Below are 17659 nucleotides of genomic sequence, written 5' to 3'. Positions count from 1 at the left end.
ATTTCAAGAAACTAGAAAAAGCATAAGTACAAAATCTAACAGTGCTCCTAAAGGAACTAGAAGGAGAGCAACAAGAACACCCTAAACCCATTAGGAGAAGAGAAATAATTAAAAAAAAAAAAACTAGGGCAGAAATAAACATATTGAATAAAAAAGAAAACCAGTTGAGCAGATCAATGAAACCAAGAGTTGGTTTTTTGAAAAAATAAACAAAATTGACAAACTTCTAGACAGGCTTCTCAAAAAGAAAAGAGCACCCAAATAGAAAAAATTATGATTAAAAATGGATTTATTACAACCAACCCCTCTGAAATACAAGCAATTATCAGGGAATACTATGAAAAAATTATATGCCAAGAAACTGGACAACCTAGAAGAAAGGACAAATTCCTAAACACACACGCACTACCAAAATTCACACAGGAAGAGATAGAAAATCTGAACAGACTCATTACTAGTGAAGAAATTGAATCAGTTATCAAAAATCTCCCAACAAATAAGAGCCCTGGGCCACATGGCTTCCCTGGGGAATTCTACCAGACATTTTAATCAGAGTTAATACCCATTCTTCTCAAGCCATTCCAAAAAATAAAAATGGAAGAAAAACTTCTGGACTCATTCTACAAAGCCAGCATCACTTTGATTCCCAAATCAGACAGAGACCCAGCAAAAAAAAACGAGAACTACAGGCCAATATCCTTGATGAATACGGATGCAAAAATCCTCAACAAGATACTTGCAAATCGAATTCAACAGAATTATCCACCATGATCAAGTGGGATTGATTCCTGGGTTACACAGCTGGTTCAATATTCGCAAATTAACTAATGGGATACACCACATTAACAAAATAGAAAAATCATATGATCTTATCGATAGACGCAGAAAAAGCACTTGACAAAATACAGTATCCCTTCTTAGCAAAGTGCTTTTCAAATTTATTCATGCTCATCCATGAATCAGAAGTTCCTTTCTCTTGCTGAGCAGGATTCAGTTGTACGGGTGTACCTGTTTGTTGATCTGGTCACCTGTTGACAGATGTCTTAGTTGTTTCCAGTTCTAGTGATTACGAATAAAGTTACTGTAAACATTTGTGTGCACGTCTGTGTGAGCACAAGCTTTTAATTCATCTGGATAAATCCCTAGGATTGGAACTAACTGCTGCTTGATATGTTATCTCTATATTTAACATTTTGGGATGCCACACTGGTTTCCAAAGTGGCTGTACATTGTACACTCCTGCCAGCAAAGAGCAGACATTCCTATTGCTTTGAATCTTCTCCAGAATTTGATATTGCTGAGTTTTTTGAAAGCTTTTATTACAGTGGTATATCATTGTGGTTTTAATTATATTTCCCTAATGACTAATCTTTTCCTGTACTTATTTACCATCTATTTTGTGTGTATGTCTTTGTAGATTTTATGTCCATTTTTACTTTTCTTTTTTTACTGCTGAGTTTCAGCACTTTATATATTCTATATGTAAGTCCTTTATAAGATATATGATTATCTCCCAGTCTCAGGCTTGAGCTTTCATTTTCTTAATACTGTCTTTCATACAACAAATGTTTTAAGGTTGCATAAAATTTGATTTATCTTTTTTTCTTACAGTTTGAGATTTTGTTGTCATATCCAAAAACTCTCTGTAAAACCTAAGACCATTACAGATTTCCCTTTGTCTCCATCTGAAAGGTTTTTTAGTTTCATATTTTAGACTTAGGTCTATCATCCATTTGAAGTTAATTTTTAAAGTTTATTTATTTACTCATTTTGAGATACAGTGTGCACACACCAGTGAGTGGGGGAAGGGCAGAGAGAGGGAGGAAGAGAGCAAATCCCAAGAAGACTCTGTGCTGTCAGCACAGAGCCCAAAGCGGGGTTTGAACTCATGAAACCGTGACACCATAACCTGAGCCAGAATAGAGTTGGATACTTAACGACTGAGCCACCCAGATGCCCCTAAATGTAATTTTTATATGTAGTATGAAGTATATGTTGAGTCATTATTTCTGTATATGAATATTCATTGGTTTCATCATCATTTGTTGAAAAAAGAAGCCTTTTTTCACTAATTGCCTTTGCATCTTTGCCAACAATCACTTGACTATATTTGTATTGATCTATTTCTGGACCTCTTTTCTGTTCCACTGATCTAATTGTCTATCTTTTTTCCACCCTCTCACCATCTTGATTACTGTAGCTTGGGATTGATAGTAAGTCTTGAATTTATGAAGTTCACTAATTTTGTTCCTCTTTTTCAGTTGTTTTGACTATTCTAGTTCTTTGATTTTCCGTATAAATGTTAGAATTAGCTATTGATATATACAGTAAAAGCTTGGATTGCTAGTAATTTGTTCTGTGAGTGTTCTGCAAGAGAAGCAAACATTTCTAATAAATTTTAACTTGATAAACGAGTGATGTCTTGCAATACGAGTAGTATATGATGCCAAATGTCACATGACCACAACTGAGTCAATGGTTCTTGAGATTCGGTTTGATAAACAAGTGCTTTGGACTACAAACATTTTTCTGAAATGAACTATGCTCACAAACGATGGTTTTACTGTATTTTAAAATGCTTGCTGAGATTTGGAGTGAGATTGCAGTGAATCTATAGATACAATTGGGAACTTTATTGAAATGATTTTTTAAATTTCTTTCAGCCATGTTTTATAGTTTTCAGAATATAGCTCCTGTACATATATTTTTTAAGATTTATACATAAGCATCACATTTTTTGATATTGTTAATGGCATTATTTTAATTTAAAATTATAATTACTTATTGCTCATATGTAGACATATGACCTTTGTGTTTTGAGTTTCTATTCCACAACTTTGGTTAACTCATCCTTTAGTTCTAGAAGATTCTACATAGACATTTATGTCATCTGCAAATAGAGACAATTTTATTTTTTCTTTTGTAAACTATATGCCTTTTGTTTCTTTTTTAATTTTCTTTTTTTTTAATAGTTTATTGTCATGTTGGTTTCCATACAACACCCAGTGCTCATCCCCACAAGTGCCCTCCTCCATGCCCATCACCCCCCTTCCCCTCACCCCCATACCCATCAGTCTTCAGTTTGTTCTCAACATTCAAGATTCTCTCATGGTTTCCCTCCCTCCCTCTCCCCCCGTTTCCCCTCTTCTTTTTCCCCACCGTCCTCCATTAAGTTCCTCCTAATTCTCCTATACATGCAAACATATGGTAGTTGTCCTTCTCTGCCTGACTTATTTTGAAATCTGGCCATGTTATGCTGAGCCTTTTGTTTCTTTTATTTTTTTCCCACTTATTCCTCTGACAAGGACATGCAATTCAATCTTGAATAAGAAAACATTGCCTTGTCATTTCTTACTATTAAGCATGATGCTTGTTGTAGGCCTTAGTACATACCTGTTATTAGTCTTAGGAAGTTCTCATCTAATCCTAGTTTACAGTTTTATGATGAATGCATATTGAATTTTATTTGGTGCTTTTTCCACATGTATTAAGGTGATCATATGGCCTATCTTATTTAATTGGATAACATATAAATTATAATGATTGATTTTCAAATAATGAACCAGCTTTCCAATCCTTAGATGAAATCCACTTACTTATGATACAGTACCATTTTTTATAAATTGCTGGATTTATTTTGTTAGTACTTTTTAGGAGTTTTGCAACTATGTTCATGAATGGTATTAGTCTTTTCTAAAATGATATCTTCATTTGGTTTGGGAATTAGGATAATACTAACCTTAAGAAATGAGTTATTTTCTCTCTTCGATTTTCAGTAAAAGATTGTATAGATCATGTTTTATTTCTTCCTTAAATGTTTGGTAGAATTCATCAGTGAAACTATGTGAGGTGGGATCTTTCTTTTTGGAAGTTTGTATGTGTGCATGCATATGAATTCAGTTATTTTTAATATATTTAGAACTATTCAGATTATATATTCCACATTCACTGTTGATAGTTTGTGTCTTTCAAGGGATTCATCTATTTCATTAAGTTGCTAAGTTTATTGGCATAAAATTGTTTATAATATTCCCTTACTACCTTTTGCTACCTGTAGGATCAGTCAGGAAGGTTAGCCCTTCTTTTATTCCTGATAAAGTAATTTGTGATTTATTTATTTTTGGTCAGCTTTGACTAGAGATTTACCATATTTATTAATCTTTCCAAATAAGCAGATTTTGATTTTTTTAATTTTTTAAAATTTTCTCTTATTTTTCCGGATTTCAGTTTCATTGATTTTGCTCTTTTATTACATATTTCTGCTTTTGGGGGACTAGTTATTTAGCTCTTCCCCACCCCTTATTTCTTAAATGGAGGCTTCAGTTGTTATTTTCAATATTTCCTCTTTTCTAACATAAGCCATTTGATGATTACAAATTTTCTACTAAATACCGCTCTAGTTGCAGTCTATACATTTTGATATGTCCCACTTTCATTTTCATTTAGTTTTAAATATTTTAAATCCTTTTTGACCCATGAGTTATTTAGAAGTGTCTTGTTTATCCATTTTGAGTTTATTTTTGTGCATGGTGTGAGAACCAACCGGGAGAAGAAGGGGGGAAATGGGGGAAAGGGAGAGAGGCAAACCATGAGAGACTCTTGAATGCTGACAAAAACTGAGGACTGATGGATGTGGGGGGGAGAAGGGATGGGCATGGAGGAGGGCACTTGTGGGGATGAGCACTGGGTGTTATGTGGAAACTAATTTGACAATAAACTATTTGTAAAAAAATAAAAAAAAAAATTAAAAAAAAAAAGAAATGTCTTGTTTAATTTCCAAGTGTTATTGATTTCTAGTTTCCGTTAGGTCTGATAACACTTCGTATTATTTCCATTCTTTTAAATTTGTTTTGTTGCTGTTGTTTTTTAATGGCCCAGAATATGGTCCAGCTTAATGCATGCTCCACCTACACTAGAAAAGAATGTATACTGTTCCGTTGTCCTCTGGATTGTTCTATAAATGTCAATTAGGTCAAGTTGGTTGATGGTGTTGTTGAAACTCTACATTTTGAAAATGGACCTTTGGTAACCTTATGCACACTGAAAATTAAGAGCCACTTGTAGAGAACTAACACTGATTGGGATGAAAGTGTAATGGAGGTTCAGTTTTGGATGGGAGTTCATATTTGTTATGTTTGTGAAAGCCTAGTATCATCCAGTCAGTCATCCATGCTCAGGATATAAGCTTAATAATAGATATCTCCCAAGCACATTACAAGAACAAGTTTTTCCTCTTGTCTTCATCTCTAGATCTTTTGTCCATTGAATGGCCTTTGATGCTTTTCCTCCAAATATTCTCTCTACCTCTTTCACCTGTACCAGCCTTTCTTTTTTTTTAAGTTTATTTATTCATTTTTGTGAGAGACAGGGATAGCATGAGTACAGGAGAGACAGGAGGGACAGAGAGAGAAAGGGACGGAGAGAGAATCCTAAGCAGGCTCTTTGTTGCCAGTGTGAGCCTGATGTAGGAGTCAAACTCATAAAACCATGAGATTATGATCTGAGCTAAGACGAAGAATTAAGACGCTTATCCAACCGAGCCACCCAGGTGCCCCATATACCAGCCTTTCTTTTTAAATTTTTTTTTCAATTTTTATTTATTTTTTTGAGAGAGAGAGAGAGAGAGAGAGATAGAACATGAGCAGGGGAGGGGTAGAGAAGAGGTAGAGACAGAATCTGAAGCAGGCTCTAGGTGAGATCCCTAGAGCCCAAGACGGGGCTTGAACTCATTAACAGTGAGATCATGACCTGAGCCAAAGTCAGCCGCTTTACTGAGTGAACCACCCAGGTGCCTCATACCAGCCTTTCTTAAAGTGTGTTTTATGTTTTTTTAAAAAAATTAATGTTTTATTTATTTCTGAAAGAGAGAGTGTGAGCAGGGGAGGATCAGAGAGAGAGAGAGATAGACAGAATCAGAAGCAGGCTCCAAGCTCTGAGCTAGCTGCCAGCACAGAACCCAACACGGGGCTCAAACCCACGAACCATGAGATCATGACCTGAGCCAAAATCAGACCCCTAACCAACTGAGCCACCCAGGTGACCCTAAAGTGTGTTTTATAAAATACTATGTCCAGGAGCAAGAGGTGGGGTTGTGAGTAGTGTATTACTTGCTTAGGAAACTGCTGCATATTTCCATGTTGAAATTCATGATAATTAATGTCATAAAAGCTCTGAGAAATCTGGAATAAACAAACCTATTCTTTTATTTAATACCCCTTCCTTCTAATAAAAAAAATGCGGGGCGCCTGGGTGGCTTAGTCGGTTAAGCGTCCGACTTTCCCTTAGGTCATGTACTCGCGGTTCGTGGGTTCGAGCCCCGCGTCGGGCTCTGTGCTGACTGCCAGCTCAGAGCCTGGAGCCTGTTTCAGTCTACGACTCCCTCTCTCTCTGACCCTCCCCTGCTCACGCTCTCTCTCTCTCTCTCTCCTAGAAATAAATAAAACATTTAAAAAAAAATGCATAATACCAACTACCTTATACACTTTTTAAGATGGGGTAACATATGTAAAACACATATTTGAAGGTTGGGCACATAGTATGTGGTCAGTAAAAGTATATTACTATGATTTATAGTAGATGGTGTTCTTGTTGACGCTGTTTTAATTTTAGATTTATTCCATTGGCTGACCTTTCAAAGCTGGGATGGAAATGAAGGTGAAAAAACAATCTTGGGAATGCAAACACCAGGAAAGTCACAAAAATTAACCTGAGCTTTACCTGTTTCAGTACATTTTTATTATAATTTATTGATTTTAGTGTTCTTGTAGTGTATCACATTCATTTTAAAGACCTTCCCCAACTCAGTTTGTCAACCTAAATCTGTCTCCCCAGGATCAGTATCATTGGTGTACCTGGGCATTTGCCAGTGCTGTACTAAGAAAATCAGGCTGTGCAATATCATGGATGATGCACCTAGTGTGAACAACAGCTCAGGACTTCACACAATATCTTCAGCCGTCCTCATTCAACAGCATCACCAAGGAAGTGCTGTGTACTCAGAATTCAAAGTGTTTTCCTCCCCAGCTACTTACTCTTGTTCCTTTGGTATCTCTGAGGGAACTTTATTGACGCTCTGCTTTCTTTTCTTAAACAGGTGGGCTCTGCATTGCACAGTCTGTGAGAATCCCCCAAGAGCGCAAAGACAGAACCATTGACTTTGATAGAATTATCAAACAGCTCCTGGACACCCCCAACTCCAGGGCCGTCGTGATTTTTGCCAACGATGAGGATATAAAGTAAGGATGATACTGATGTAACTGATTAATATGCATGCTGCAACTTTAGGAGACAGAAAGATTAGGATACTGGCAAAGAAAGGGGAAAAGATAGCACAGAAGCAAATCTATAATTACACAGTGGGAAAGTCTGTACGTGCTTTCTCCCCTACGCACATAGTGATAGCGAACCATGGAAGCAGCAGTGTGTTCCTGTCATGTCTTCCCCCTCTGTTAGCAAAATAAATGTATTCAATTACTTGTAAAAAGAGAAAATCACTGGACCTTTCAGAGGTTCTTTTCTTAAAAATATATCCAAATGTAACAGACTTTTATCCAAAGAATTGTTCCTCTTAATGTAAAACAGGAAATGTCTTATAATTCTGGCTATATTACTACTGCGTAACACTCAGTATGTTTCAAACCAAGCTTGTCTACCTCTACATCTCCAGGCCATCTCTTTCTCTCTTTTCTTATCTTGATTCTCCTTGGGGTAAAAATCCAATTGGGATCTTGACTTGCCATTTTTTTTTCTCATTCCTTATATTCTTAGTCAAGCTAATTAGAGCTAACCTTTGTTTCTAGAACATAATGTGCCCAGAATATGTTTCTAAGACACAAATGTGCCCTGCCTGATTTCTTCTCTGACCACTACCACCTTGGTCCAGAATATTTTTTTATTTAGAATACACAGTAATTACACTTGCTTAAAAATATTTTACAAATCCAGATTTAACAAAAAGGTTCCATTCATCCTGTGCCTAGCTACCAAGTTCTCCTCTTCAGCTGCAATGCCTGATGACCAGTTTTTTGTATACTCTTCTAAACAGAGTCTGTATATTTTTACACAATGGTGGCATACAGTATGTACATCTTGTTCTGTTCCCTCCTAGCCTTTACTTACTATTTTATCATGGATATCTACGAATGTAAGTACCTATCTAGTCTTTTTAATAGCTGTGCAGAATTGCATCTTATATCCATACTATAATTTACCTAAATGCTCCCTTATTGATTGACATTTGATTACAGGATTTTGCAATTATAAATAATGCTGCAATAAACTTCCTTTTCCACAAATCTGTGCACACAAATATAAATATACACATTTATAATATTAATATATACATATCATGTATTAGATGGATATATGATACTAATACAATACAAATATATATATGCAATTATATTATTTTGTATATTTATAAGTGTTTTTAACATAAATCCCTAGAAAAGAAGTTTCGAGAACAAAGATGTGTCCCAATATGAATTTTATTAAAGTGAAGCTTAAGGGCTCAGGACACTATTGCATCCTACTTGGATTACTGCACTGTCATCACTGCCAGCCTTTCAATTTTATGCCTCTGTCTCCACACACACCCTAAATGTTGCCCTGCATCCATCCATCACTTTCCCAGTATTAAGTTCTGATCTAGGGTGGCAGGATTATTAAATGGAAAGTGTATTAAACCTGAAGTTGAGATCCCTGAGGTGTTTTGAAACTTTAATGACCACTATATCACCTTGGGAAGTCTCCCCACTGTCGCCGCCATCCTGCTTCTTAATTTCTGAGGCCTCAGTTCTCCATCAATAAAATGAAAATCCTTTTAAGCTCTTTTTGTGGTGATCCAGCCTCATCCTACCTTTCCAGTCTCATTTCATTCCCTGCTCCTTCACGTTTTGTGTTTCCTGACTCCCTAGTCTTGGCGTGTTCTCTTCTACCCGCCTAGAATGTTTTTCCTTCCTTATTTTCTCATTCCAGTGCCATCTCTAGTATGGCTTTCTGAGGGAAGATGTCTCGAACGATGCAGCTTTGGCAAATTAATCATAGTTCATGTCACTAATCATATTTTGCATCGCTTGATCGTTAGATTAGTGTCCACCTTCTCCACTAGTCTGTGAGCATTTCAGGGGCAGAGGGGATATCTCTTTGAACTTCCTTCTGTACCCTCAGCCCATATCATGGTATTTGTTACATAATAAATGTTCAAGAAATAGTACCAAATAAATGAATGAATGAATTCACTATACTAACACATACTATATACTAATTTAAAGATAAGCTTCTCTATCTGAACTTCACAATGCTTGAAAATGTGGTCCTAATTTAACATTTAGACCTCAACCCCACTCATCCACTTTGACACCCAAAATGCATGGATCTGGTCCTCCAACAGTTCTAATTGCTTCTCCTCATGACCTTTATTGATGGTATTTTTTTTTTTCCTCTCTCCTTCTCTACCTGTTGAAATGGTCAATTTTTAAATTCTGTCTCAAACATGCCCTTCTCTATGAGACTATGTCTGGCTATCCCTTAAATGTATTGCTTATCTTCTTACAAAATTCTGATGTGTTGCTCTTAGATCATTTTCTTCTAAACTTCTTGTGGTAATTATTTAAAAGATTTTGTTTTCATAATATTATTCTTGTGTTTTCTTTTTTTTTCCTTATTTCTCTCATCTCTATTGATCTTCTTAATTGTCTCATAAATCTTTTTCATATATATCTTACACATTTTCAAAGTATATAATATATTGATATGGTGTGGCTTTGTGTTTATTTCTAAGTACATTGTACATGTCACATAAAAATTACTGCAAATAGCTATGGTGACTAATTCATTATAGTACTCTTGACTTGTAGGTTACTGAGGTTTCAATTTGGGATGTAAAAATGCATACAATCCACTCAGTAAATATGCTCATTATTTTTGCTTTGGGGTTTGTTTTTAGGCTGAATATTATTATATAATGTGATTCATAGCAGTGATAGCAGAAATAGTTTTTGAGCACAGCAATAAAATTTAGTGCATATATGTTTCTTCCAAAACATGATCTCAAATACACTAATGTCTGAAGAGTACTGTTAACTCACAATATTATGTTATTTCTTCTTTTAGAAGATTTACACTGTAAATGGGTAATTTTGAGATTTCTTAGAACATGGACTTAAAATACTTTGTCAGAGAATAGGAGTGAGAAGACAGTAATATCTAGATTTTAAAGCTAAAATAAATGCTAAGTAAGTCATGGGCACTGATAATTTGAATTTTAGACAAGAGTAGATCCTTTTTCTGAAACACTTTTTTCTGATTATAAAAGTAATACATGACTATTGTACATCTACTGGAAAACGTGGAAAAGCTTTTGTTGTTGTTGTCTTTATTAAAAGGAATCCTTACATTTACTTTCCCCCCTGATTGTCTAGAAAAGATAAAGTTTAGAGAGATTAATCACAAACAATGATTTTAAATAATCTCCTATAAAATGTGCAATCCCAATAATCGGAGATAGAATAAAATTCTGGTTTAATCTTTACCATCACTTGTTCCCAAACACACACAGATTTTCCCCAAAAGAATCTCTCACTTTTTATCTCTCACTGTTTCTAATTCACATTTCACTTTTGATACTGTAAAAATTTTTAAATGGTTTCCTCCTATTTATCTTAACAAGCCCACAATTTTACATTTATATTAAAGTGAACATCTACTTTTTTGCATTTATATATTTTTGTCTTTTCTTGTTTTACTTGGCTTCTGCCTACCTTTGCACCCTCTTCAACCTCAGCAGTGCCTTCTCAATGGACTGTTAATAATACATTGTTAACAATATCCTTATTTTTCCATGCTTTCAGATGACCCTATACTTCTAACTATGTATATATACACATATACTGGCAAAGTTTAGCCAGCTTTAATTATATATAACTTGAATATTTTTTGCAGGTTTTTTCATTGATTTTTCTTTTTTAACATGTGCTTGTGTAAATCTAAAGATATTCACTTTTTTTTCCCCAAACTAAGTATATTTTTAATTGTCTTCTACTCCATCCTTTGGATGCACTTTATTTGTTTAGACAATACCCCATTGCTCTGCACTTTGGTTGTCTGCAGTAATGTACATACACTTTTGTCAGCGTTTTTGAGATTTCCTTTGCATAGATTAGTAAAAATAGTATCTCTAGGTCATGAATACAAATAATTTTGTTTTTTATTAAAATGAAAAACACATATAAAGAATTAAAAATATAAGTGAAACCCTTTGATACAAACAGCAGTGTTTAGTCCCTTCAGACTCTCTGGTTAAGGTCTCTTTGAGCAGTTATTTTAATTCTTTAAGCTATTTCTTCCTGTATTAGGCACATCTGCATAATGTAATGATACCACAATTTTGGACTTAATAGTTTGAAACTTAATAGTTTGAATATTATCTATTAACTCCTCTTATGTTCGGTAGAATTTGGCTCACTTATACCCTTCTTATTCTCTCAATATTATTCTATCAGATTTTCATTTAACAGAAACCAGTAGGTGCATTATTATGATTATATAAATATTATGTGCCATGTACCATGGCATCAAATCTTTTTTCTATGATATGAGTTTTTTTGGAAAACCTTTAGTTTTTCAAAGCATTCATATTATAATTTTTATTTGTTTTTTTCTTACTAATGTCATAGGTCTAACATCTTTCCCATATATTCATGTGAAAGATAATCTGTGAGTTCCATTATTTTTCCTGGACACTTCCCTTCTAAAATCTCCATCTTTATATTTTATTCTACACTAGTCTATATCATGTTAAGAAAATCTCCTGTCACTTATTTACATTTATAGCTTCTTACCTCATTTTACTGGAACATGCACTTCAATAACTTTCTAGTAAAGCCTAAATTAAAGGAAAACATTTTGTGTTACATGCCTAAAATATGTTCTCATTCTTCATACTTAATTAGTAGTTGGGAAGGTAAGGCATAGCTTCTTATTTATTTATTTATCTATTTATTTAATTAATTTATTTAAGTGTTTATTTATTTTTGAGAGTGTGCAAGCTGGGGAGGGGTGTAGACAGGGAGGCATAGGATCTGAAGTGGGTTCAGAGCTGACAGACTAACAGCAGCAAGCCTGATGTGAGGTTCAAACTCACAAACCATGAGATCATGATCTGAGCCGAAGTCGGAGTCTCAACTGCCTGAGCCACCCAGGTGCCCCGCTTCATATTTATTTTTCATTACGTGATAACCTGGCATATAAGAATTTTCAGTCAAAGCAATGGTGACTAATGAGTTGTAGGACTTATAACTTGCAGGGAGCTGGAGGTTCTAATTTGGGATAGAAAAGTCTGCAAGTTCTAGAGGACATATATGCTAATTATTTGTATGTTAAATATTGGATTTTAGATTATAAAATATATTTTCCTCGGAATTTGGAAGGCATTGCTCCACTATCCATCATCTTTTTGTTTGGTTCGTTTTTGTGTGTGTGATTGTCTTTGCTACTAAGATGTTGGTGATATTCTGCTTACTTTTCTGCCTGTGTCCTACTCTTTTTTTGGAAGCTTTTAGGATATTTTCATTTTTCCCCCCAAATTTTAAATTGTGTGACATGCTTGAATTTTCCCCATTATTTTGCTGAATGAGACTTTTAAATTTGGAAACTCATACTATCAATTTATTGGAATTTTCTTCATTAAAAATACATTGTTAAAAAATTTCACTCTGTTTTCTCTGTACATTTGTTCTAGAAATTTTATGAGCTGAATATAGGTGTCCCTAGATTCATTCTTTAAGACTCTTACACTTTCTGAAGTATGTTCTACCTTTTTGTTGCTGTTTTGCTTTCTGAATAATTTGCTTCACTCTTTTCTTTTTCTCTCCTTACATATTTTATATTTTAGTAACTAAAAGCTATTTCTTATTGTTGGTTTTTATTTTCTATGTTATCTCGTTCTTGATTACAGACATGATAGATATGATCATTCTTATTTAAATATATTTGTTTTTGTTCTTTTTTATGTATTTCTTTGCTCCAATACACATCATTTTCCTTTTTTTATGTTAACTTATTTGGTTTCTAATTAACATTGGAGATTTTCTGAAATTATGGGTGATTTCTGGCAGTTTCCATTTGAGAGACCAAAGAGTTCTTGGTACATGGACAGTGCATATCACCTGAATGGACTTTCAGTGAACTGGTCAGACATCCAAGTTGCCATCCCATTAGAGGGTCTGTCTATGGCAGTATATAGAATTATTCATCTAGGGTAGTCCAGATTTTTCCAGAAAAGCTATTTTCTACCTGGAGAGACACTCTTTTAGTTTCCAGTATTCTGTAAGCAGAAATCTAAATTTCCTAGAGGGTCTTACCATTTCAATTCTTAGTGATAAATTTAACTTATCACCCTTCCCCTCATGTTTAATTCACCATTTCTCATTCATAGCCTTCTATCTAGTATTTGGATGTTTACAATATCAGAACCTATTCTTTACAATTTTAATCAGAAATTTCCATTTCATTTTCTGCCTGGAAGAAAAAGAATGCGACACTTGGTACCTCCAAGTTTTGAGAAGCAAACAAATCACTTCTCCTGGGGTATGACCCACCAAAGGAGTTTTAATTGTAGCTTCCTCTGTTCTACAAAGGCAAGCACCCTTATCCATCTCTTTTTTTCACACAAAAAATATATTGTAATAACTGTACGATAAATGATGAGTCTTCATTTTGTTTTATTTGCCTTGTTGCCCTTGTTACTTATATACTATTTTTAAATTTTTAAAAAAATGTTTGTTTATTTTTGAGAAAGAGACAGAGACAGAGCACAAGCAAGGGAGGGGCAGAGAGAGAGAGGGAGAGACACAGAATCTGAAGCAGGCTCCAGGCTCTGAGCTGTCAGCATAGAGCCCAACACAGGGCTTGAACTCACGAGCCAGAAGATCATGACCTGAGCCGAGACACTTAACTGACTGAGCCACCCAGGTGCTCCATTTATATACCACTTTTATTTATAAACCTGGGATGTAAAATTTTCAAGTATGACATGCTTGTTAATTTGAATGAACAATTTAAGACCCTTAATTTAAAGTAAATGTTGCTTTCCCGAAATTATATATACCACCAGCAGTGAATGCAAACACTCATTTCTCCAGCCCCATGCTCAGACCCAAAAAACATCAAATCTTTTGGTCAACATGAGAAGCAAATGTGATATCTTCCCCTAATTTACTTTTCCCTCCTTTCTAATGTATATGAGTATGTATCTCCAGCTTATGGGTTATTTATATTTCTCCTTTTATCATTTATCTTTTACTGTTTCTTGCCTATTTTCTTCATGCTGTTGTGATCAATTTTCTTAGTGGTTTATAAAATCTCTTTATATATGCAAAGATATAAATCCTTCGACATACTTCTTTTTTTGCCATTGATTACTTCCTTTTTGAAAACTGGTAACTTGCTTTCCTTCTGCTTCATTCCTATTTTATATACATTCAGTAGCTGCTCCTTATCATTAATATAACTTTTCCTGTTGTTTTTCACAGGCAGATCCTTGCAGCAGCCAAAAGAGCTGACCAAGTGGGCCATTTTCTTTGGGTGGGATCAGACAGCTGGGGATCCAAAATAAACCCACTGCACCAGCATGAAGATATTGCAGAAGGAGCCATCACCATTCAGCCCAAGCGAGCAACAGTGGAAGGTATGGGTTTTGTCCATTGTAAAATATGCTAAGAGACTGGTTTGGGCCATGCAGGATGGCTAAATCATGTGTCTCTTTGAGGGTTTGGTGTTTTTACATAATGTATGCAGTGTGATTTCAAATTCTAGCCATGAAATGCAGATTAGGCCATATATCTGGTCTGTTATTTTAGTTGACAGTTCTCTTTTGAAGAGATCATGTATTTTTATAATATCAAAATCCACATTTTTTTCATTATGGCACCAGAGCTTCCTGAGAGAAGAGTATTACCATTAATAAGTCAAATAATAACACAATCCAAGTGTACATACATGAACTGTATTTTTTTTGAAAGAATATTATTCCTTTGCAATTTATCCATTACTTCTGTAGCAGAATAACTCCGTAGATCCTTTCCTTTGTTACCTCATGGAGTGTCTTCCGGCCCCCAGCATTGTACTGCACACCACCTCTCTCAGGCACCATCACCTTGACTTCATGGGTCCCTTTTGTTCTCACTTTCTTTTGCCTTCCTAAATCACTGCCCCCTTTCTTTTCCTTTGCCTCCCTTGCTGCTACAAAGAGTCTATAAGAGGAAGAAAGAGGAGAGGTGTTTATTGGTATCCTTCTGATCTAACAAAATTGCTGATTACAATTTATGTTCTCCTTTAATTTGAAAAGAAAAGTCATTTTGAAAAGAAGATAATGTGAAGAAAAGGAACTATTCCACTAGTATCCTGATTTATGTTTCTTTTCTGATGGGCCAGGTCTCCAAAGATTCCCTAAAACATGCTTGCTTTGCACATTAAAAAAGCCTCTATCTTCTCACTCAAAAAGGGATCAAATATTTCCGTTTCTTTCTATTCTGCCTCCACTCCAATATAATTAATTATTCTCCCCAGAAGGCTGCTTGGTCTATGGAGACCTTTTTAAACAAGCCAGGTTGTGGTTTAGTCACTGTTGACTTTCTATGTTATCTGGGGGAGATAAAGATCCCATGAGTCACCCATGTATTCATTGGGAGGCTTTGAATTCATTTCATTCGCTAGTACATGTCCTGAGAAGATTGCTTATCTTACAACACGGACCAGTGCATTTGCAGATGCGTTGCAAAAATAAAAGATAACATTAACTATCTCCACTCCTTTTTACTCAAAATTTTGAGTATCCACTGTATGTCTTGCTCTGTTCTGAAAGTTTAAAAAATAAGATGACAAAATGCTTACTTTCAAAGCATGCAGAGCTGAGAGAAGGTGTCAAAAATAGCCATTGGCTAGGTAACATGAGAAACCTTGTATGTGTAATATGGAATAGATACCACAGGGCACAAAGGAGATACTGTGGAAGTTTCTCTCCAGTGGTGATGTTGCAGTTGGGGGATATTCCTGAGAGAAAGTAAAGTGATGACTTGAAATGCCTCAGGCAGATGAGAACACCATCCATTCCCAACCCAGGGGGGATGGGAACAGAAGAGTGAAGGAGCAGGGCACACTGGGATACCAGTAAATAATTCATTCTACAGCACAGCCCTGCATTATAGCCATCCTGAAATTCTTATGATTTTTTAAAAACCGTTCCCACTTACAGGGCATTGGGAAAACCCTTTTCTCTCCTAGAGTTCCATTCACTGAACTATTGGCCGGATTAACTCCTAGTTTTATCCTTTAGGACTTTGCTTATACATTAATTTTCCTTGGAAGCTACATATGACCCTTCTACTTCACCCAAGTTTGGGTTAGATGCCTTTTCTGTTGCTTCTGTGGCATCCTTCATGATCCCTACTACTGTAGCACCTCTTTACTTGTCTCTGTCTACAAACATATCTGTTATGCACGCCTTTGGACTGCGTATGGCAGATACTCAAACAGAATTTTAAGTGTTGGATGCTGAGATGGGTGGAGGAATCACAGACTATCTGAGTTCCTGACATAAAATATGGCAGAGAAATGGACCAGAGTTGAATTATGAAAGATCTTGAAACTACACTAAGAAAAGTGTTCTTTATTCTGAAAGTTGGAGCAAGGTCTGGAAAGTGGAATGTGATCAAAGGGGGTTAGAAAGTTGACTCAGGTGATGTTATGGAGAAGTAAGAGTCAGGTGAGAGTCAAAGCAAGCAAGAAAGGAGTGAGGTCCTTCCTTCCTCGACTGAAGATGCTGCATAGACATGGATGCCTATACTCCATGGTTACTAACTCCAGTTTCATGATATTTAGAGATTACTAAGTATCTTGAAGTTTATATAAATTCTTGAAAAAAATTTTTCTACTATGTATTTAGGGATACACATTTTTTCTTTTTTGGGGAGGAGAGAGGGATGATATACAAAACTCTTAAATCAGACACAAAACAGCATCCTACGTATGCAAAAACCTAACTATATCTATATTTATATCTAGATCTAAGTCTGTATTTATATCATTTGTATCTATATCTCTCTGTTGGGGAGGGGTTGTTCCAAACAATGAATTGAAAGAGAGAAAGAGATTGTTAACATTGGAAAATGATAGAGCACCAACTGTTTGTACAGAACTCTCTATTCTTAACCAGATAAAAATAAGTTTTGTTTTGTTTTGTTTTGTTTTGTTTGTTTTTTGTTTTTGTTTTTGTTGTTGCTGGTGTGTGTGGCTTATGTCTAGCCATATTGTCTGTGCATTGCTACAAAGAACAGCCTAGATTTGCTTACTTAGGAAATGAAACATCAAGATTGTGGCTGTGCATTTATAGTGACACACTCCTAAGGAAGCGCAAAAAGAAATGCATTTACTTGTGCTCAGATTTGTAAAGCAAGCTATGAAATATCTCAAATGGAACTAACAAAATTGGACATTTTCTGTATCAGCAAATAAGTTTTCCTCTCCTGTCTAATGTTTTTCTTTTTGATAAATATTCCATATTGATTACTGTCGTAGAACATCCTACAAATATTTATAATACTCCTATATCCCTGTATCTTTGTGTTTTATAGTGTTGTATGTACAAATGTAAACAGGAAAA

The 17659-nt window shown here is 35.2% G+C and overlaps 1 protein-coding gene across 1 annotated transcript in view; it reads left to right on the top strand.

The window, feature by feature from the left end:
• Window positions 1-17659, top strand: part of GRM7 (glutamate metabotropic receptor 7) — an 898068-nt gene that overhangs the window by 437018 nt on the left and 443391 nt on the right. Inside the window, exons 3-4 of the mRNA XM_039243211.1 lie at window positions 7094-7235; window positions 14532-14686. Of these exons, the coding sequence (XP_039099142.1) occupies window positions 7094-7235; window positions 14532-14686 (297 nt within the window). The remainder of the gene's footprint in view (window positions 1-7093; window positions 7236-14531; window positions 14687-17659) is intronic.

This window comes from Hyaena hyaena, unplaced genomic scaffold, assembly GCF_003009895.1.
Source record: "Hyaena hyaena isolate Hyena2069 unplaced genomic scaffold, ASM300989v1 scaffold_223, whole genome shotgun sequence".
Classification (NCBI taxonomy): domain Eukaryota; kingdom Metazoa; phylum Chordata; class Mammalia; order Carnivora; family Hyaenidae; genus Hyaena; species Hyaena hyaena.
This window is presented reverse-complemented; position numbering and strand designations above follow the sequence as displayed.